The 22,058-nt window shown below is 54.4% G+C and overlaps 2 protein-coding genes across 4 annotated transcripts in view; one reads left to right on the forward strand and one right to left on the reverse strand.

Moving 5' to 3' along the window:
* Nucleotides 1-892: 892 nt before the first annotated feature.
* Nucleotides 893-6,259, reverse strand: CISH (cytokine inducible SH2 containing protein). The gene is made up of 3 exons (XM_045492945.1): nt 6,058-6,259; nt 2,765-2,985; nt 893-2,509 (listed from the first exon to the last, which is right to left on the reverse strand). The coding sequence occupies exons 1-3, from the start codon at nt 6,075-6,077 to the stop codon at nt 1,977-1,979; spliced, it is 774 nt and encodes a 257-aa protein (XP_045348901.1). The 5' UTR covers nt 6,078-6,259; the 3' UTR covers nt 893-1,976.
* Nucleotides 6,260-10,662: 4,403 nt separating this feature from the next.
* MAPKAPK3 (MAPK activated protein kinase 3) overlaps nt 10,663-22,058 on the forward strand; it is a 28,842-nt gene continuing 17,446 nt past the window's right edge. Inside the window, exons 1-2 of one of the 3 annotated variants that reach the window (XM_045492941.1) lie at nt 10,663-10,918; nt 11,190-11,466. In XM_045492941.1, the coding sequence (XP_045348897.1) occupies nt 11,242-11,466 (225 nt within the window). In that variant the 5' untranslated portion in view covers nt 10,663-10,918; nt 11,190-11,241. Of the gene's footprint in view, nt 10,919-11,189; nt 11,467-22,058 lie in introns of those variants that run through there. The other 2 variants (XM_045492942.1, XM_045492943.1) reach the window with 2 other exon arrangements.

The raw sequence follows: 22,058 nt of genomic DNA on the forward strand, positions 1-22,058 counted from the left end.
TCAATCTTCCAGCATTTGTCTCTTCTAATCATCTAAGTCCCAAGAAAACAGGAAGGTTAGGATTATTTCTAAAATAAGGGTTAGAAGGTTATGAATGAGCTTCAGAGGATCTTTCCTATGAGTTATTCAAGTGAAGGTGCAGAAAATTTCAGGACACAGTGGAATTTACATTACAAAGTCAGACCATCAGATAATGGAGAGTTTTCATTTTAATTGCCCTTCCATCTACTTCTGGTGTGTAGGGCCCTGAAAGGAGAGGGTCCCCCAACCCCAACTGGCCTGTGCCAGAATCTCACCAGGTCCCACCTCAGGCCAGACCCTGCCAGCTTACTGGCCGCCATCCCCAACTCCATTGTTCTGTCCCACTGCACAGCATGACTACTTCCCCAGGCCTCCTTGTGGTTGGTAGGGAATATGAGCTTCCCAGTCATGCCCTGGTGCTTTTGTACTCCCTGTACTTTCTCGCTGGAATGACTGGCCCTGACTTCTCTGTTGGCCTCCTCCTCTCAAAAGACACTGCCTCCAGGAGTGGGTGCCCCCACAGCACCCATCCCCCAGCATTCTCTACTTCCAGTCTTTGATATCTCCTGTTTACACATCTCTCCAGTCTGGTGCTCCTCTGCCACCATCCCCCACCCTGGCAGACACCTGGTCAATGACCCTGCAGGCAGTCCAACTGGCCTTCACCTCCTGCCTCCCATCCTCCAAGGGGAGCAAGAGGTAATGAGAGAGGAAGGCTGCTCCCTGTACCTCCCTGACTCTTCAAAGGGTCCCCTAGCAGGGCCTGCTCAGCCACAGGTCACTGGGCCCCAGCTGACCCAGATGTAAAGTGGGGGGAAATAATATCAAAGGGGACAAATTGTGTAAGAACTCAAAAGAGGTCTCACTGAGGTCTCCTTAAATGAAAAGTACAATTTTATTGTCAATACAGAAAAATCAGTGGAAGAAAAAAGACTACCAAACTGGGTTTTGCTTGTTATAATACTTATTTTATAAAGTCTTATCAGATAGGTATTTCTTTCCCTCTCGTGTGCAGGCACCTTCCTGGGCAGGAAGCCGACCCAGCAGAGCTGGAGCAGCAGCTGTGGAGCCAACATGCTGCTTCCTGACACTGCACACACGCTCCCGCAGGCTGGTGCCCCACCGAGACCAGCTCTGTGCAGACAGGGCTCTGCCCTGCGAGGGGGCGAGTGGCAGGCTCTGCTGGGCACTGACACTTTGGCTTCATTTTCTTGTCCGCTTTCCCACTCTCCCAAAACAGGGCTGGGGGCAGAAGAGGGTGCACACATTCACAGGTGGGTGGGTCAGTGCCAGAATATCCAGAACTGCCGTGGATCCAGCAACATGTCTCAGGATGGGGCTCTCCACCAGGAGGAACCAGAGAAGTTGGGGCAGAGCTGGGGTCTCCAGAGCACTCAGGGCTCAGGGCAGAGAGGTGGGATTGGCTCACCTTGAGACAAACCCAAGGAGAATAAATAAATAAATACTGTATAACTTTGTAGTCCCTCAGCCTGGCCTGTTCCCCCATCAAGGGACTGTCACTGTCAACCTCAGTTCCTCTGGCCACCATCCTTCCTGAGACAGGCTGGCTAGAAGGAGGGGGCCTGCCCCACACTGTGGACTGAGACACCAGGGCTGGCAAAGTCTATACAGTTCAAGAGCCCACAACAGGCAAATGGGGGCCTGGGCCTCACCCACAAGGTGAGACAAGGTCCCGCCTGTCTCCCTCTCTTCTGACACATGGCTCACCACAACGGAGCCACATGGGAGCTGGGGGTGTTGACCTTCAAGTTGTGTGACACTTTTCTCTACCCCTCATCCCCAGCCTTGCTCCTGCTGACTCTTCCTGGTCCAGCTGTCAGGTGCTTGCAGTCACTAGGATAACTGGAGGAGGGACGATGGGAGCCCAAGTCCAGCTGGGGCCCGTGTCCCTTCCAGGGTATGTCTGGGTGAGGCTAGGCGGATGCTCAGGTGGGTCAGAGCTGGAAGGGGTACTGTCGGAGGTAGTCAGCCATGCGCCGGGGCAGTGGCAGGCAGTCTACATCAGCCACCAGACGGTTGATGACAAGGCGGCACAGGTGCTGCAGGCTGCGGGCACTGCTTCTGCGCACAAAGGGCTGCACCAGTTTTAGGTGCACGGCGGTGACTGCAGGGGCAGGTAGTGCTGGGTCACCAGGTGCATCTTCCTTAGGGGTAGGCAGGGCTGGGGTGGGTGCAGGTTCAGGGCTGTCACTTCGGGTGTCAGCAGTACAGGAGGCCACATAGTGCTGCACAAGGCTGACCACGTCTGGGAAGGCCAGGATGCGTGGCCTGGACAGGCAGTTGGAGTCCAGGCGGAAGCTGGAGTCAGCGTACTCAATGCGTACGTTGGTGGGGCCTCGAGTGGTTTTGACAGACAGAGTGAATAGATAGCTGGGGTGGGTGCTGTCACGTACCAGGAACGTGCCCTCTGGCATCTTCTGCAGGTGTTGTCGGGCCTCGCTGGCCGTAATGGAACCCCAATACCAGCCTAGGCAAGTGGAGACGGGGCCAAGAGACTAGTCACAGTGGAATTTAGTTGGGGGCACCAACACAGGGCAGAGCAGGACTCTGCCTCTCCCTTTACACTTCCATGGGGAGGACTGTACCCACCCCCTCCCCCTCCCCCCCCTCCATCAGACTCTCCTGGGCAGGGCCATGTCTCTCAAACCAGACTCAACAGACAGAGCTAAGCTTTCCCCATTGGACTTCCCAGGACAAGGCCTGCTTCCCTCCTCAAACTCACCAGATTCCCGAAGGTAAGAGAAAGTCTTGGCTATGCATAGCAGATCCTCCTCAGGGTCCAGCACCTTGGGTTCACTCTCTGGCTGGGCTGGGGTCTCCTCTGCCACCTCCTCCAGGAAGGACCCAGCAGGCAAAGGCTGCATAGCTGGTTCGGGCAGCTCCAGGGACTGGGTCCACAGGGGCCGCTGCCCGATCTGCTCCACAGCCAGCAAAGAACAGGGTCTAGAAGGGGGTGGATGGGCAGTGAGTGGAGGCCCTATGCCCTCCTGTTACCAGAGACCCTCTATACCCCAGACCGGCTATATGACTTCTGGCCAGTCCATCTCACTATGAGCCTCAGTTTCCCCTTTGCCCACTCATGGGCTCAATGAGATCAGTACCCCGCCTCCCAGCTGTCATCACAAAAGGCTCCTTGATAGCTTCCCCTACATGTTGATTCTCTTTTGAAAGAGACTTCTCCACCCTCCTGCATTTATTGAACATTAATTAGTCTATTTTGCACCAGCTGACAACACAGATCATGCCCTATAGGATTTCTAGCTCACAATGGACAACTGATGTCCCTGACAATGGTAGGATCCAGTGCAAAGAAGCCTCACATGGGTGCCCTGTTGGTTGAGGTGGGCTGATTAGATTAAATGGCGCTGGTTCTGCTTGAGTCATGGCCTGGGCCTTCATGGGGTGCTCCAGAGAGGTCCCAAAATTATGATAGGATGCCTAAGGTCATATGCTACCTCCCCATGGATAGGAGTATCTGTAGGAGGGACCACGGTCCACACTGGCCAGGTCTTAGAGGCTGGAACAATCTTCCTAAACAGGTCAGACTCCCATCCTGTTTTCTGCTCCTCCCAGCTGAGGGTCTGGGGTGGACAGTGGCTTTAAAGGTACTGGCAAATCCCACTTCCCATAAACAGGACCTCCCACCAAAGAATAGGGTACTCATTCTACATTCCAGATCCCACCCTGGCAAGCCAGTCCTACGAGGCTCTATGACCTTATGTAAACCTTGCTGTTCACTAGGACTGTTCAGCTTCTCTACCCCCTCATAAGGGATGCTACCAGCCCAGATCCTGAGGGGGTTGGCAACACCATCTTGTCAGGTGACTAGAGTTGGGTTGCTGAGCCAGCCCCAATCTGAGCAGTAGCTTTTCTCTAGGGGAAGGCCACCCAGCATGGTGATCCTGGGACTTCCAGGGAGTGAGGGGCAAGGATTGGCTCCCAGGAAGAGACTGCTGATCCTTCCTCACTCCTCAGAAAATACATCCTCAGGCCTCAGTCCTGGGTCTGGTCCCCTACTGGGCCGCAGGACACCAAGATAATAAAACCATGGGCCTTGCCTTCAAGGAGAACTTATAACCCAAAGTCACAAACACAAATGGTGTCATGGGGGAGTCAAGGTCTGCCTGTTCCTGAGCTGAGTCTGCCAGGCCAAAGGAAGGAGTAGGGGGAAGGCACTCCAGGCAGAGATGAGAGCATGGGTAAACTGTGCCAGAGATTGCTTATGAGGCAGGATGAGGTAGGCAGAAGCCTTGGTAGGATGCAGGCAGAGGAGCCAGATCTGACAGTGTAGGTTATAGGTGAGCATTAGAAGATGTTAAAAAATTGGGAGAAGAGGCCACAAGACCCTGGCACACCACAGTTTGTTTAATACTTTTCCATACCCACTCTCGGTGTACTGTGGGAGCTCTGGAATCCTAGTGGGGGAGCCACGTTCCAAGGAACTAGCTGGTGGCCTGCCTGCTGGGGCCCAAAGCTCAGCTCAGGCTAGCCAGTCAGGCCAGAGCGCCTGGGGGTGGCCATGTCCAGACAGCTTAGCAGGGCATTTGTGGGCATGGGCACCTCCAGGGTCAACAAGGTATCTGGGTGTGTAAGGAGCTGTATTGGTCCCCACAGTTCCTGGTGAGTGACTGTGTATCTTAGGAGGGGTGTGTCCACAGCTGTCGTCATGGCGGGGGCGATGGCTTGTGTGTTCCAGGTGTGGGTGGCCTGTACCTGTGTGTGCCTGTTGTGGAACCCAGCCTGTGCGTCCTGCCTGGGGATGCATGCCAGTGGGGCAAACTCAACCCTGAGGGTGGACTCCCTCAAGCAAAGCTGGGAGCCCAAAACTATATTTGGGAATCTCTGCCCCCTACCTTGGGAGGGCACCAGCTGGTTTGTGGCTGTGTGTGTGGAGGTCTTAAAAATCTTGCTCCCTGACACCCAACACTGGTCCCGAGGTTCCAAGGGACTTTTAGCTGGAACAAAGTAAAAAGAGAATGTGGGACTTCAGAACTGGGGGGATCTGGAGGACAGGGTGTGGGGGTGTTCAGGAGTCCCAAAATTCAGAGGAGGGGTATGCTGGAGATGGCCAGGGAGAAGTATAGTAGTATAGTTTTCCTGGGACCTCTGGGTTTCCTCCCTGGAAGCCGACCTGCTCAGAGCAAGGGGCATTTCAGCCTTGCCCCACCTTCCAACCTTCTTCACTTGGTACTATGCCAGTTTTGATAACAACAGCCACTGGGCCACCCAGCTCTTCCTGGGTGTGGAGTGCTCACTCATATCTTCTTTCTCACTCCCTGGAGCTTTCTGAGCTCCTGGCAGATCAGTCTGGAGAGTATCAGACCCATTGTTGAAGGGGATGCTGAGGTGGAAGGAATGCTGAGGAAGAATGCTCAGTTGAGGCCAGGACTCTGTCTTACCAGCCTCCACACCATCCCAGTCTTTGAGGAAAGTTGGAGAAGGGAGGCAGGAGTCAAGTCCTCAGTGGGATCCCAGACTGGACTGAGGAGGGGCAAGGCAATTGTGGGGGTGCCACGGGCAAAATTCAGGCTCTTCCAAGACCTGCTGCTTAGCCAACCTGGGGGGAGGCGAGGATCTCAGACTGGCTTCCCAAGAAAAGCCTAATTGCTAGCCCATGGCAGAACAGTGAAATCGGAGAGGGGCAAGGGCTAACCTAAGGTCAGCAGTAGGCCCTGCGGCCTGCAGGCTAGGGTAGAGCGCTCTGGGCCCAGAAGGGGGTCTGGGCAGGTGAGCCACGTCTTGGAGGATGAACTCCGCTGGCGTTCAGCTGCTCCAGCCAGAACCCAGGCTTAGGCTACCGGGTGCTCCTCCCGTCGCCAGCCGACCCCCAGTTTCACTACCCACAGTGCGAATAGGGTGGTGACGGTGTTGTCACCCTGTTGTCACCCTGAGGTCCTTCCGCACTCGGTCATTTCCGACCCGTCAAGCCCTCTCAATAGCCGGCAGCTAGCACGAGGCGGTACTCTCCCGAACGCCGGGCGCCGTCGCCCGGCTGGGACGGCGAGCCGCGCTTACCCCTGAACGCAGAGGACCATGTCCCGGCAGCGGCAGCGGCAGCGGCAGCTCCGGAGCTGAGGCTCAGCCGGACGGTGGCGGCTGGAGGGAGCCCGTGGGCGCAGGTCTTGCTCGTAAGGCAGGCTCCCAGGGCGCACCGGCGACGGGATGGGAATGAGAGGCCAAGGCGCTGGCTGGCCGGGAGGGCGCTGGGGGCGGGCCGGGAGGGTGGGGCGGGGCGAGCCGCCTAATCTTTTGTCCTCTGTGTCCCAGCCCTTCCCGGAAGCTACGTCTTCCTAGAACCGCCGGCAGTGCTGCCGGGCCGGGGAGGGGCGCTGGCGGGGGCGCCGGCTCCTAGAGTAGGCTCAGGGCAGCTAAAGGAAACACCTTTGACAGATTTCCAAGAACTTTCCAGGAAAATGGGGCGGGGCCCCACGCGCCGACCAATCGCAGCTCGGGGGGGCGGGCCAATTGCAGTTTTGAGATGCGAGGCAGACAAACTAGCCGGGTTGAGCGTGACCTAGGGACCACCAGGGAAAAACCGGGTTGAAGAAGGCCAGGGCGGGGCAGGGGTTCTCCGGGACAGGGGTTCTCCCCACCCGAGCGCAGACTTCTTTCGGGCATTCCGCTTCACTGGGGACAGGCCCCTGTATCTCTCTGTAGAACTGGTGGCAGCACGAGGCAGGGTCTTGGGTCTGTTCTCCCAGCTAGCGGCTCCCTCAAGGCGGTCTGTCTGGTGTGCAAGCGCCCCCTGTGGGCCGCACTTGGATCTCCGGACTTTGTGTGCGGTGGTGGGGAAACTGGTGGCATGGGGTGGGGTTTGGAGAAAGACATGAGAGGAGGGGAGGGGCACAGAGGAGGGCCTCAGATCCGAGCAGGTCCGCGGGGGTCAAGGATCCATCACAGCCAAAAGGATCCAGGCGAGAATGTTTTCTCTGAAAGACTTGGGGGAGAAGGCACATTCCAATCTTGGGATGGGGGCAAGTGTGGAGACTTCATTACTCACTTGATGGCTTGGGCACTGGGAGACCACAGCATGGGGCACCTATGTAGGGTGCAGTCTCTTCAGTAGAAACTGTACCGCTCCATTATTATGAAGACAAAGGGGCTTCAAGCTGCCAAGCAACAACTAGGATTTGAACCTGGGTACCTGAGTCTCTATGGGGTCAAATCCCAAGTTCTCTACCTCAAGACTCTGTCTTCCCTCTAACTGTGAGTATTTTACAGAACACTTAGTATGTGCCAGGTGCTCTCAGCGATTTCCAGCCTCATTTCATTGTCTAACCATTATATATTGTGTCCTCTTTACAGGTGAGGAGATTGAAGCACAGAGAAGTTAAAATGCACCCTAGATCTCACAGCTGACAAGTGGTTGGTTGGGGCTTGTAGCCCAGTTCCCCCCAATGCCCCATCGTCTCTAAGTGCCTTGACCTAACAACTCCTGGGCATCCTTCAAGATCCAGCTTTAAGGTCCTCAGTGAAGTTTCTTGCCTCCAGGCCAGTCCATGTCAGAGTACCCCAATGGTGTCCCCTTGAAAGCTCCCTTACAGATGTCAGTGATTATGCAGTTCTGTATGTTAAATTAGAGGGCCCCAAGGGTTTTGCCCTCCAGCCACCTTTTGTGAATTTGACAGTTATGCACCTGTGTGCACAGTATGTGGCCTGCCCCTGTTTTGCCCCAGGTGTTGTGGGTCCCCTTGGCCAACTCTTTATCACCTTTCCTGCTGTCTGCTCCCTACACACTCTTGCTCTAACTGCTAGGCCCACATCGCCACCCAGTGGCGAGTCCTCTCATGGTTTCACTCAACAAATTTCCATATTCCAGGATAACCCCTCCTCCCACTCCGGGGATTGGCCTTGTCACAGGATCTCACTGCTTCTTCCTACCCAAAACAGTCACAAGATGGGTCAGTCACAATAATACACAGCAGTGCCTTCCTCAAAGTCTGGCTTATTTGGTCTCTCTACTCTCATCATTTGCAGCCTCTCCTCCCCCCGAAGGACAGTTCACATGTGTATGTGTGTAGGGGATATATTTAGCCCTCTCCCCCTCTCCCCACACTCACTGGACCTCTTTGCCACTGTAAGCTATTCCAAAGGCCTCAGCCCTAGACTTCTTGGACATACAGCTATCATGGAGGACTGTGTGGCAAAGTCTGCCACCATGAACCCACCCCTGCCCAGCCATCCCAAATGCTGAATTCTCCCATCAGTGTGCAGGTGGTTGCTGGAAAATGAGCAGCTAAGGGAAACCACACCTTCTGACTCTCTTGGATTAAATGAGCAGTTGCAAAACATTTGTCTATGATGGACCTACATGGGAAATGTGTGTGCTTTTGTAAGCACTGGCATTGGTTATGGAGACTGCAAGAGGACAGGCATCACCAGTGCTTACTTTTTACATTTCCCTATGGTTTGAATTTATTATAACAACCAAGTTTTACTTATGCAATTAAATTTTAATTAAAAAGAGATAAGTTAAAAAATACAATTATAAAATGTTTAGAATAATTGTAATCTAATTCCATTTTTAGAAAATAAGATATCTCAGCAACTACAGCATACACTGAGATAACTTTGGCTGGGACAAGGAGCCACCCTCAGCTGCCCAGCACTCTGCTTTTGAGTGGGACCCTGCTTGTCCAGAATGAGATCTTGCTCAGCTTTGGGCTCACCTGGCCCAAACCAATCACCTCCAGAGGGAGGATCCTTCTCCAGTCTCCAAGCTGCAGAAGTTTCCAGATCACAGGGCTTCCTCCAAGGCTCTGAGATCTTGGATCAGATTCTTTTTTTTTTTTTTTTTTTTTAATTTTTTTTTCAACGTTTATTTATTTTTGGGACAGAGAGAGACAGAGCATGAACGGGGGAGGGACAGAGAGAGAGGGAGACACAGAATCGGAAACAGGCTCCAGGCTCTGAGCCATCAGCCCAGAGCCTGACGCGGGGCTCGAACTCCCGGACGGCGAGATCGTGACCTGGCTGAAGTCGGACGCTTAACCGACTGCGCCACCCAGGCGCCCCATTGGATCAGATTCTTAAGTGGGACTCAGGGAGAGAGATTCTGAGTCCAGCTAGGCATAAATGCGTGTATGTGTGTGGTGTGCATGTGCATGCCCATGTGTCTGTACACATGTGTACATATTTGTGCATTTGTGTGCATATTTGAACATATGTGAGAGCATATTTGTACATGTGGATGTAGGAATGGGGCAGGGAGGCACAGGGGAGGAAAGCATCATTTGAGGGTAAGAGCTGGGCCCTGGAGTTGTTCTTCAGGGGTTGGGATGGAGACTCTGCCATGACAGCTACTGATCTTAGGCAGGTTGCTTGATCTCTAGGGCTTGTCTGTCTTGTAGGCTGTGTGGGATGTGTTTAGCCCTGCCTACTCTGGTTCCAGTGAGGTCATGGAGTGCCCAGGTAGAACACCCACACAGTGTCTAGTCCAAAAGAAGCGTTCAGTACGGTCAGTTGAGGTCATCATCAGGGCCTCTGCTTCACTGAACTCTGCTAGCTTCAAGAGTGTTTCAAGGAGACAGGGCAGAGCCCTGGGCATTTTCCTCCAGCACAGTAGGTTCCAGCTCTCCAGGAACTGCTCTGAAGAGCCTTGGACCTACAGGACCCCAGGAATCCACGTGCACCTACGTGCGTATTTGTGCTGGGCATGCATGGGAGGTGGGTGAGAGCGCTAGTCCGGCCCAATCCCAAAGTCAGAAGGACTCAGAGACACCTACGGGTGGGACCTAGGCTGTGCCTGCAGTTATGCCAGTGGCCTGTAGATGGCAGCAGAGGCCCGCGCACAGATCATAACCCAAGTCTCCCTTTCCCAGTACCAAGTGAACCACCTTGTTCCAGTCCCTCAGTCTGAGGGTTGGGGGGTGAGAGGGGTGTGCTGGTGTAGTGCAGATTTGTCCCAGGAGAGAACAACACCCACTGCGACTCTAGACAAGTTGTTTCCTCTCAGGGGTCCTCAGTTTCCTCATCTGTGAAATGAGGTGTTTAACAGCCTGTGATGGGAAAACTATCAAAATACCTAAGGTATAAAATGGGCTCAGAATAGAGACGTACATGTGGAAGGGAGCACCACATAGCCAAAGAGTATCTGGGGTGGGAGGAGGCGATTTTGTAAACACGATACCAAAAGCTCAAACCAGAAGGTGAGAAGTTGATGGATCTGACAAATGGGAATTTAGGATATCTGGTCTAAGGACGCTTCATCCCAAACGGGGGAAAAAAACAAAGCCACGGATATGAGCAGGAGATGCACAGAAGGCGAGAGACACCCAGAGCCCGCAGGGATGGGAAAAACGCGAATCACAACGAAATGCCATTTCACGTGGCTCCATGGCAAAAATTAAGACTTTAGGTACGCTGGCGGTGGGCCACCACTAAGGAAGTCGCAAGCCTTACAAGCCTTGCTAGAGGGCCGTCTGGCAGCGTGCAGAGAAAACGCCCGACTCAAGTGGCTTCCTGTGGCTCCAAGAGAAACTGCGCTGTCACTTCGTAGGTCGCTGGTAAGCTCCGGGGCTCTCACTGCCCTCGCGGTCCCGGGGCCCAGGAGCCTAGGAGGTTTCCGCTCTCCTTCGGGAAGCCACGCCCCCTATTTCCGTCGGGGCTCCGGGGCGGGGCCCGCCGGAGGCTCCCTCCACGCCCGGTCCTGCCAGGGCCCGTCTGGCCCTTTAAGGCTGACCAAGCCAGGCCTCAAGTCGGGGACGCGCGGGGCGGGAGGGGGTGGGGGTGGAGGAAAGGAGGGGGGCGGTCACGTGGGCCGCCGGCGGCGCGACTCGGCTCTAGGCGCTCGCGGCCGCTGGCTCCCGGGACCGCGGTCCCTGCCCCTCGCCGGCGCCGCAGCCAGGTACTCTGCTGTCAGATACGCCCTTGCCAGGTACGCCCTCATAGGGCCCCCTCCACCTCCCTCTCCCAGAACCTCACGGTCACTTGGCGCCCGACCCTTTACCCTCTAGACAGGTGTCAGGCCGGACTCCCTAGTGCTTGGTTGTGCGACCACCCCTCCTGCCTCACCTCTGTACTCTCCCGCAGTTCGTCCCGAACTCCCGGCCCCGTCCACGACCCGCAGCCCAGACAGACTCTAGGGCTCCAATACTGGGGTGTATTGGAGGAGTCTGAGAGGAACTCATTCTTCCCTTCTCCCTCAGGTGGCCCTGGACGCGCCAGGCTGGGGTCGCCTCTGAGCGCCCCGCGGGGGCCATGGATGACGAGACAGCAGAGGAACAGGGGGGCCCCGCGCCACCGCAGGGTGCACCCTGCGGACCCGGCTCAACTGGCGCTCCTGCCCTCGGGGGGCGGAGGGAGCCCAAGAAGTACGCAGTGACCGATGACTACCAGTTGTCCAAGCAGGTGCTGGGCCTGGGTGTGAACGGCAAGGTGCTGGAGTGCTTCCACAGGCGTACTGGGCAGAAGTGTGCCCTGAAGGTCAGTGACCCCTCCTGGGTGACTCGGAGGGCCCAACAGCAGAGGCTTGTGGGTGCACATATGCCCAGGACCCCTGCTAAGCTTCTTATGATCAGTATCTCCTTTCATCCTTACACTACCTTGTAAGGTCAGGCTCCTGGTCCTCCTTGCTTTACAGGTGGGGAAGTCGAGGCTCAGCTTAGCTAAACTCGGGATGTCCCTGAGAGCAAGGGGTGGAGTCAGTGTGAGTAGAGTCTGCTCTACCCGGAAGCAGGGAAGGAGCCGTTCCTGACCCTGGGGTTATGGCTGGCTGGGCTTCTGTGTTCCGGCAGGGAGTGGGGGTGGGGGGTGGGGGCTTACTCAGCTTGGTTGTTCCTTCCATGAGAAACTCTTCTTCTCTTTCTCCTCCCCCCACCCTTCCTACTCCCCTCTCCTCTTCTTCTTTTTCATGAGAAGCTCTTCTGCCTGGAATGAATCTGAGTTTCCTTCTGTCTGAGGCTGAGTCCCCACCAAGGCTTGGGGTGGGGCTGCTTTCTCCTATGGCCCCTGCCTGCCTGGGCTGGAGGGGTGGGAAACTCCCAGGGCTGGCTGGTGGGTAAGGATGGTGCCCATCACGTCTGTGAGCAGGAAGCTGCTGATGGGCTCCAGCTGAGTCACCGGCCCCATGTTGAAAGGGGCAGGCCCTGCTTCAAGCCTGACCCACCCTGGTTCCTGGGCAGAGGGTGGGCCAGCCATCTATTCATGTCACACCACAGCCTCCCCTGGAGGCCTGGCTAAGAACTCACTGATACAGATGGAATCCAGGGAGTTCTGGAGGTGGCTGATCTAGCCACATAGTTCTGGCTTAAGTCACTTAGTTCTTGGCCCAGGACCCTGCCTCATACCCAGAATGCCTTGAATCTGTCATCACTGGGAAGTTCACTCCATTGTGGTTTGTGCCAGTGGCCACCTGGATGGGTAGATCATGGCAAGGAGAGCAGCTTTGGAGGTTAGAATACAGCAAAGGATCTTCTCATTTTACAGACATTGCAATTATGAGCTTGAGTGCAGGGTTCTGCAGACGTGGCTCTAATCTCTGGCCTGCATTTGCCAGCTCTGCGACCTTGGACTAGGTCCTGGACTCTGGAAACCAGGTTTCTGCCTCTGTTCAGGGGGAAAGATAAGGGGTTTATGTGAGCTTGGAATGTGATGGTGCCTGTAGAGTAATTGGTACTGGGTCTGGTGCAGGCCTGGAGAGGCTACAGGACTTATTTAGGGTACAGTGTCTGCAAGTAACTGAGCAGGGACCTGGGCCCAGCTCCTTGTGTCTTTCTTAGGGGCACTGGGGCTGATAAGATGGGTCTGGAGGTGGCTGGTCTGGGCTGGCAAGGCTGAGTCTCAGGCACAGCTTCTTCACCTACTAACCCAGTAGTGAAGTGGGGTTTGGGGTCCTCCTCTGAGTCCTTCGAGGGGGAAGTGGCTGTTCTCAGTGGGGAGTTTCCACCTCTTCCCTCAGCACCATCATAGCTCTCTCACCTCTTATGAGGTCAGGGGCAGTTTGGGTAGGCAAGGGGCCAAATGAGGCCAGAGAACCTCTTCTTAATACCAAGCCTTTGGCCCTGTGTGCCAAGGCTGAGTTCTGACCAGCCCCTATGGTGTTCCAGATGCTGTGAGTGAGGCAGGGATAGAGGGGGAGGCCAGAGATTGTGGGCCCAGGCAGCACCAGCTTTAAGCAGAGCTGGGTCTAGGCCCTTCCCCATAGATGCTGTGTTTGACAAATGACTTGGGGGGGAACTTCTGACTACAACAGTTTCCAAAGCACTTCCTCTTGAATCTAGGGCTTCAATGCTTTCTCTGTTCTGGACTGCGAACTAGGACAGGCCTAGAATAAGTTCTCCTGCTATATCCCTTTAGGCTTTATGGGTGAATATGGCTAGGGCTACTGCCTTGGAACCTTCAGGACCTGGCCCTAAGTTGGCCGTCAAGGGGTACATGGATTAGATATGGGCCCCACTCCAACACTTTCCTTTTCTTGCCCCCAGCCCCCTTCTAGTGACCAAGTCTGGAAGTTTCTACCATCTGGCAGGTCTTTACCATCTTCCAAGATGGCACTAGTACAACCTCTGGCACATCGTACGTGTACTGTGAGTGGTGGCTCTAACTTTGAGGAAGAGGGTGGCATTTTTCTGCTTAGCCTCTACCCCCTGCCATCTCTGCCCTTCTTGGTGGTCCAGGCCAAGTGCCCTGGCCTCTCTCCATGCCTGTCCGCTTAGCCTTGTTGTCCAAGATGGCAGATAGTGCTTACCCTGAAGCCTGGAATGTAGCAAGCCCTCATCAAACAGGAAGAGTTGTGGTCAATGTCCTGTAGCCGTTGCTATTCTCTGGGGGCCCTGGAGGAGCAGGCTCCTCCCCGGGGAGCTGGGCCTCTTCCCCTTTCCCTCAGCTCCTGACACTGCTGTGGTTTATCTTGGCTTCACTCACACTCAGCGGTTCCCTCTTGAGGCCAGTTTCTGCTGCTGGCAGGTCCTTCCACTCTTCAGTCCCCCCTAAGCACTTGCTGCAGTCCCGTTGGCAGGACCTAGAGGACTGCCCGCCAAGCATGGGGGGCAGGGGACTGCCTCCTACTGACCTCCTGCCTATGCTTCCTTCTAGGCCTACCTAATGAAACAGTATGCCTCAGTTTCACTCCTAACTGGGCACAGCCTTGCATATCTGTCCCCCATTAGTCACCCCACCACATTTGAGACACAACCCCTCAATCCTCATCGCATATGTGAAAATTGTGACCTGGAGTCTGTGGTCAGAAATCATGTAGCTTGATTAAGATTATAGCAGAGGCCAGAATCTCTTCCCCTGCCCAGCTCACTTGTGGTCCTCTGCCTCAGGGCAGGCAGAAGTAGCCATGGCACTTAGATAAATAAAAACCTAAAAAGCTTTGAGAAGACAGAGGGGTTCTGCATGCGGAAGAAGTGGATTCTTCTTTCCTACCACTGCTCTCTGGGCTCTGGGGCTAGGGGCCCTCCTCTCTGACCACTGAGTATGTTGGAGGCCCCAGGGCTCCCAGTGCCCTCCTCTTCCCTTCTTCTTCAAATAGAATGGAGTGGTGGGGTGCTGGGTCCCCATGCCGGGGAGTTCCCCACATTGTTCCATGGGTGGGGCTGGCCTGTTGAAGCTGGTGCTGTGGAGCTGGATTTGAGGCTGGGTGGGGCTACCAGGCAGGCCGGTACTTTCTCATTTGGCAGCAGCCACCCCCTCACCTACCAACTCCAGACCGGTCAGATCAGCCTTGGTGGGGCCATTTGTTACCGAGTCAACAAGTCAGGAAGCGTGTGGAGGGGCCGGCAGTCCTGTGCAAAGGAGTCCCCAGTAGGGCTTTCACTGTACCCAACCACCTCCCCCACCCCCACCTCAGGCCGTCCCTCTCCTGGAAGGAAAGAATTTGAGGAGCTCATGTGCTACCATGCTGGTAGAAAGTTCTGAACTGCCAGAGGTGGGCAATTTGCTGTTTAAACAAAGATTCTAGGAAAGGCATCAAACCCTAAAACCTGCAAATAGTGGAGTTTTTGGCAGAGATTGTTTGAACTGCTTCGTACCTGCTCATGCATTTGCAAGCTGTGCTCAAAGCCTAAACTGCTGCTGGGACTGCCAGGGTCTTCCCACCGTATCCAGGAGCTGACACAGTCTTCAGGCCTTGGTGCTGCAGATTCTAATATTCTCAAAAATGGCCAATAGTTTCCCAGACTGTTCTGATGGGTCCTATCCCCAATGCATGAGATGTGTTATGTTACCTAATTCTTGTCATTCCCATTTTATGGACAAAATTGTTGCTTTTCAGCAAGGCGAATGACTTGCCCAAGATGCACAGCTGACGAGTGGCAGGACTGTGACGTGAGCCCAGGCAGTTTGATGCCAGAGTCTTAGCATTTAAGTCATCCTGTGCCTCATGCTAGTTTATGGGGACAGGGGATGGTTTCTAAGACTTGGCCCCTGGGGGCGCCTGGGTGGCGCAGTCGGTTAAGCGTCCGACTTCAGCCAGGTCACGATCTCGCGGTCCGTGAGTTCAAGCCCCGCGTCGGGCTCTGGGCTGATGGCTCAGAGCCTGGAGCCTGTTTCCGATTCTGTGTCTCCCTCTCTCTCTGCCCCTCCCCCGTTCATGCTCTGTCTCTCTCTGTCCCAAAAAAATAAATAAATAAACGTTGAAAAAAAAAAAATTAAGACTTGGCCCCTGGAAGGGTGCTGTCATCATCTTCCGTGGTTCCACTGGGAGCCCTGATAGCCCCAGCTGGGCCCCAAGTGATGCTGCTGGTATTTGTCTCTATCTACCCAGCTCTCCTCACTGTGTAAGACTGTCTGCTTGTGAGCAGACAAGTAGTCCTGCAGGCCAGCACACAAGGGCCATGACGGCTGTGGGACTGCCTCAGAAAATTTGTGTGGTTTGTCTCAAGCCTTTTGAGTCTCAGACAAGCCCAGCCCAGCAGAGTCCAGGCTGCCACAGGCAGGAAGTCAGGTTGGTGAGTGGGCGAGAGGAAACTGTGTCAGGGCTGGGCCAGCCAGGGTAGACTTCCTGGAAGAGACCGCCAGCTTTAATCCAGGCCTCTGATCTGAGAAGGATGTGGATGACAGAGGAGGGCACGGGGTGTGTGTGACAGCATGCTGGTTTGGACAGCTCAACACCTACCAGCTCAACACACTACTCACAGTCGTATGTCCTGGCAGGACGTGGCTGATCTCAGCAGGGCAGGTGTCCAGACCCCAATAAACTCTGGGGAGCCATGGAGGGACTGGGGGCTCTGTGGAAGAAGGGCCTTGAGAAAGGGCAGCCACTTTTCCTCTCCATTTGCCCACAACTCAGATTCATACCTCACCCCTAGGGGCCTCTGTCTATCTTTGGTATCCTTCCTCACAAAGTGGGCAAAAATCCTCCCTCCTTCCCCCAGAACTTTCTTTTGTAACATCATCAGAACCATTGTAGAGCACTGTTGCTCAGGGTGCTCGAGGAGCTTCTGGGTCACCTGGGCTGTCATTCAGTTCAGGCTGTGTGGGAAGCGCCCAGTCTCTGTAATGACAGAGGTCTGTCGTGTCTCTGCTGAGGTTTGTACTTGGGAAGTGAGTTCCCTGCATGGATCCCTCATCTTTCTCTCCAAGGGTCTCCTTGGGATATCATCATGGGATACCCCTGTGAGTGGGCAGCAGGTGGAGCATCTGGCTTTGCAGTCCCCCCACCTCCTTTGGTTCCAGCCTCGTGACTGGCTGCCATGTGTCCAAAGGTGATGGTCACCAGGCAAGAGCTGAAGACTGCAGTCAGCCGTAGGTGTGGTAAGAGTGTGCACCAAGCCCTCCTGCATGGGTGGGTCTCCTGCTCTTAGGACAATAGGAACATGGCTTTCACTGGCTCCCGTGATTCTCTAGGAGAATTTTGGTTCTGCTGGCCTGCTCCTGTCTGTTCAAGATCTTATGTGTTCCCACATGAGAGGCTGCCTGGGGTTGAGAGAGAGCAAGGCTCTGGGCTTGAAATCCTTCCTGCCACCTTCTCCCTGAGTGACCCTGGACAAAAAGGCACTTTTGGAATCTTTTGCAAAATCGTCATGTCTGTGGTGTACTTGAACCCTGGGTTTGAACATGTGGCCGGAAGGAAGATTCAGTCTTGGTGGCTGTACCTATCCCTGTGTTCCTGCTATGATACAGCACAGGCCAGTAGACACTCTTAGAGGGCAGAGCTCTCATTTGGGGCTGCTTGAGTGCATTTTTTGGTGGCGTGTTATCAGTCTTCATGAGGACTCCCTTGGGCTCATCTTGCACCTGGGGAAGCCAGCCCTTTGTGGGGTGAGAAAGAATAGTGTGAAAGGAACTTTGTATCCTGGACTCCCCCACCCCCTACCCTCCCACCCTTTTGGAATTAAGTGGATTAGGCCCTGTGTGATTGTGAATAAAGTCCTGCTGCTGGGAACCATGGGGGTTTTGCTTAGAGCAGGAGTATGAGAGGAGGCTGCTGCTTGGGGGAATAAGGAGCCTCAGGAGGCCTTTTTAGCACTGGACAGGCCAGAGATGCTGAGAATATTGATTTTGGGTTTTTTTGTGGGTTTGGTATTAGGGTTGCCTTTTTTTTTTAAGGCTAGGGCTTTGTCCTTGCTGCTTTCTCTTTATGGCACTTTCTGTTCTGTCTCGTCCGTTTCTTCTTTCCCCTCTCTGTTTCTCCTGCTATCACTTAGTCCTTCCCCTCTCTCACCTTGCCACTTTCTGTCTGAGGAGTTTCAGGCTTAGCTGGGCCTCTTCTCTGCAGCCCGCAGGCTGAGGGCAGGCATAGGACAGATGGGGCTGGCCAGGTGCTGGGAATTCATCCTAGTCACTCTGAAAGTCTCCCCCCAACAGGGTAGGGTAGGTGTAGGGCAGGAAAGAGGAGCATCTAGCTGTGCCCATGCCACTCACAATGTCCCCTCCTGCTGCTGGCCTTGACCAGTTGCTGGTGGCCTTGGCAGCCAGAGCAGTGGAGTCAGGAACATTTGGGCCAAGCTTGTAACCCGAGGTGTCTTCTGTGGAGTGTGGGAAGTTAGTTTCAACTGTGGCCTCCACCTTTGGGTCTTCTTTTATGGCTCAGTGGTTTGAGACTTTTGCTCAGGACAACAGTGTGAGACCAGGAACACTGTGACTCCCAAATATTCTCTGGCTGAGACTGAGGAGAGGAGCTGGGGTCTGAGCCAGGGCCTCAGAGCCAGTGGGAGGAACTTGTGGAGAGTCTGGGAGGGCTTGAATGTTAGATGCAACCTACCTCTACTCTAGGAGCCAATACTGTCTATGGGCTGCCCCATACTAGCTGGGATGAGCACCCCAGAACATCTGACTCTCTAGCCTGCACCCTGAACGTGATCCCCTCACCTCACTGATCCTCAGAGGCTATTTTCAGGGGTGTAATGGGCCAGGGCCTGGAGCTGCCACACTCATCACCCCATTCCTAAGGGTTCAGCCTCCAACAAGGGGCTCACAACTTGTTCTGTAGGTGTTCCCTCAACATAAAGTTTAATCCCCCTTCTCAGGCTGTGACAGAGGGACTGGCAAGTACTCTCCATGCTCTCTGGCAGGCAGTGGCACACAGAGTAGGAGTTGGGGGTGGGGGATGGGATAAGAGCACCCACTTATCCCTTGAGTGCTTCCTACACACTAACCACAAACAGAAGAATCTAAGAATGGGTTGTATCACTCCAGTGTCATGGATGCAGAGACCGAGACTCAGAAAGGCAAAGTAACTCACTCAGAGTCACAGAGCAGGGGCATGCCCTGGCTGGGCTGGAACCCTGGCCTGTGGGCAGCCAAGTTGTGGCTCGCAGCTATCCCTGGGGATCAGGAGCCAGACCTCTCTCCTAGGTCACAGTCTACCCATCTATAAGATGAGGAGCCGGCTGCTCTGCTTGACAAGGTCCCCCGCTTCTAGCAGTGAAGACTTTTTTGGTGGGCAGTGATCGTGGGCAGTGCTGGGGAAGCAGACAGGCAGGTAGTGGCACAAGTAGACAGGCAGCGTGGAGACTGGCTAGAGGGGGCCCCAAGATGCCACTCCTGAGCTAGCTAGTAAATGTGCCAGGGGAACAGTCAGCTGTGTGACATGGACCAGATCTCTGGGGTTATGACTCAGCTTTGAAGACCTTTTTCCACTGTACTCCATTGCCCAGTTCAAGCCTTTAGTCAGGCTGAGCCTGTACCAGGGTGCATCTTTACCGTAGGGAGGCCTGAGAGAATGGGGATGAGTCACTGTTTGCCCATTCCTATGACAGGAGTGTCCCTCAGTGCTGCCAGGTTACTACCCTGGTCTCTCAGAGGACTTCCCCTTCCTCATGGCTATGGCTCCATGGCATGATCAGAGACCAGGAAAATTTCCCAGAAGCTGGCTGGGTGTGGGAACCCTCAGAGCCCTCTAGCTGAACAGGAGCAGAAGAGAGAGAGGGGCTGGGGGGGGGGGTGCTGGGGGGCACCAATGGAGATTGGAAGCCACTTGCCCCTGCCTCTCCTGGGAGAAGACTGAGTAAGGTAATGGATGCCTGTGCTCACCCAAGCCTGTGTGGGGAGCTGCAGGGACATGGATGAAGCCAAGTGAATTGAGAGCGATGCCAGCAGATACAGTGTTGGCTGTTGGCTTCAGGAAGAGCAGGTCTGGGGGATGGAGTTAGAAGTTTCCCTAGGGTCTTTGCACTGTGCCTCTTGGAGTAGTCCAATATGTCCCCCCTCCTGTCTCCCACACACATTGATTCCTTTGTTATCTTTGTGACATCTCCAGGGGGACAGAATCTCAGGCGTGCTGAATCTCCTATCTCTAGGGCTGGCCAGGGGCATGGCCTGCTGGGTGCCCTGGTCATATCCTCACTTGCCTTGGTCACCTTTTGCTTAGGGAAGGTGGCCACTGCCCTCTGTACCCCCAGCAGCTATGTAGGCATCACTGTGGCACAATGTGGGACACACACTGGCTGAGGTGGGAGTCTTCGTGAGGAGGGACCATTGAAGGAACATTGCTTCTGAGGTTAGAATAAAACATTTGTATTTGCTGAAATCTTCCAGTCTTAGGGTGAAAATGTCTCATTTTTACATTGTCATAGGAGAAATAGAACCAGGGTAATGTTTCACTAATTATGTAGCTGATTTTGACAGAAAAATGCTTTTTTCCTCTAAGAAGTTAAAGGAGGATAATAGAACCTGTACCCTCTGAGTATGTACTCAGGGACCTCACAAGGCACCTCAGCTCCTCCCCCCAAACCCCCCACTGTCAGAAGGCTGTGGGCAGAATGCTGGGATCTGATACCTGCCTGGGGCAAAGGGAGTTCTTGTCCTGCCACTTCATGTGTAATCTCTGAGCGGGGTGTGTTTGTGTGAAGGTTGTAGCTCTCTCTGGGCGCCTATTTCCACCTGTGAAGTAGATGTTGGTAGTCCCAGACCAGCCTGTCCTCCTGTCCCCATTGCCACGTGTGGGGAACCTGCACACCACAGATGGGGAACTGGGGCTCAGAGAAATTAAGGAATAAGCCCCAAGGTCACTGCACATTTTGCAGAAGGGGACTTTGCTCAAAAGGATGCATGGAGGACTTGAGGGTATAAAGGTGGCTTCCACTTGAGGGAGTGAAGATATGCCTCTCCTCTAGTCTGCCAAGCTGAGAGCTGGGTGAGTTCCCTGGCTTGGGTCCCCAGCTCTCCACCTTGCTTCCCCACCTGCCCCCAGGGTCTCTCCCCTGAGATTAGCCTTCTCATCCTCTCACCACCAGGAAGGGTCTTTCCCCTCCTCACTGAGCTTTTCACAGCAAAACAGAATCCATAGACTCTTGATTTTTCATTAATTTTTGCAAAGCCAGGTCTAATCCTGCCCCTCTCAGGATTTGAGACCATTTTCTATGACCTGCTGGATTCCAGAGGCTGGGATCCCTCTGGGTGCCAGAGGCTGCATCTGGATTTCCCCAAGTTTTGAAGAACAGGGACATGAAGAGTGTGGGGCCACCTGAGGGCAGACCCAGGGGAATCCTGAAGCCAAGCAAACCTTGAAGCCCATATCCACTCAGTATGCACTTGGTACTGTGCTAATCTAAGTCCTCTGTGTATTCTCATTCCATCTTCATGGCCATCTGGGAACTTGCATACTGTCACTGTTCCCATTTTCCAGATTGGACCAGTGAGGTTCAGAGAGGTTGAATGGTCTGCCCAAAGCTTATAGGCAAGTGGAGGATGGAAGCGACCTCTGCTTCTGGCATCCGGGTCTGTCTGACCTGGAGTCCCATGCCCATAGCTAGTCTTTCATACTACATGGCTCCCAGCCTAGGGTACTGGGATCTCTGGGCTTGCCCAGCCCACACTTATGTTCCTGCTGTCTCTGTCCCTCCCTGCCGTGGAGCCCAGCTCAGCTCTCTCTTTCTGGAAGCATTCTTCCCCTCTCCCACCCATCTCCACCTCTCCCCAGACCTGGCACTTCTGCCTTTGTTTCCAGGTTGTCTGTAGCTGGTGGGAAACAGATAAACTGAGGCCATCAAAATTTAGCGAATTGAAGGAGTCTTGCGTTCCTGACTCGACAATTTCCAAATGTGTGTCGGATCTCCTGTCCGCAGAGGTTCCTGGGAAGACAGCCAGCTTGGAGCCTCAGCCACCCTCTCCCATCCTAGGGAGATGGTCAGGGAAGCTCCCAGCTTATCAGCTGTCCTACCCTCGTCCCCGCACTTCACTCCCTGTGATCAGGTGCTCTGGCCTTGGCCTAGAAGGGGGTTATTTGGAGGCTCCCCTTATTCCTAGGCTCCCTTGGCTAGGCTTCCCCACCTTGCCTGCTCTGCCAGGTTCTGGATCTAGAAAGAAAAGAAACGGGAGAGAAGGAGCCAGGACTAGTTCCCTAGGGCTTATATCCTCACCAAGTACCCTAATTTGCAATAACTCATCTATAAACCCCCAAATCCTTGAAGACAGACTGCCTGTGGATGCATTCCCAGCCCTAGCTCTGGGCCTAGCCCTCAGGCAGGGCCAGCAAATATTTGCAGAAGTAGGGAAGGGATTTGTAAAATGGGCAGGCCTCCCTGAGCATGAGGGTTGAATCTTGGTTCCCAAAAGACTCCTGGATGCCAGAGGTGGCTTACATATGTAAGCCATGAGACCCCGAGAAGCCCCAAAACCTCCCTGAGCCT

The sequence above is a fragment of the Leopardus geoffroyi genome, chromosome A2 (genome assembly GCF_018350155.1).
Source record: "Leopardus geoffroyi isolate Oge1 chromosome A2, O.geoffroyi_Oge1_pat1.0, whole genome shotgun sequence".
Lineage (NCBI taxonomy): Eukaryota > Metazoa > Chordata > Mammalia > Carnivora > Felidae > Leopardus > Leopardus geoffroyi.

What these genes read in the sequence shown, in the direction of transcription:
- CISH (XM_045492945.1), bottom strand. Translation starts at nt 6,077, where the DNA reads ATGGTCCTCTGCGTTCAGGG. An exon ending in ATGGTCCTCTGCGTTCAGGG is followed by an intron (nt 2,986 to 6,057) that starts GTAAGCGCGGCT and finishes ACCCCCTTCTAG; the next exon opens with ACCCTGTTCTTTGCTGGCTG. An exon ending in CTCTTACCTTCGGGAATCTG is followed by an intron (nt 2,510 to 2,764) that starts GTGAGTTTGAGG and finishes CCACTTGCCTAG; the next exon opens with GCTGGTATTGGGGTTCCATT.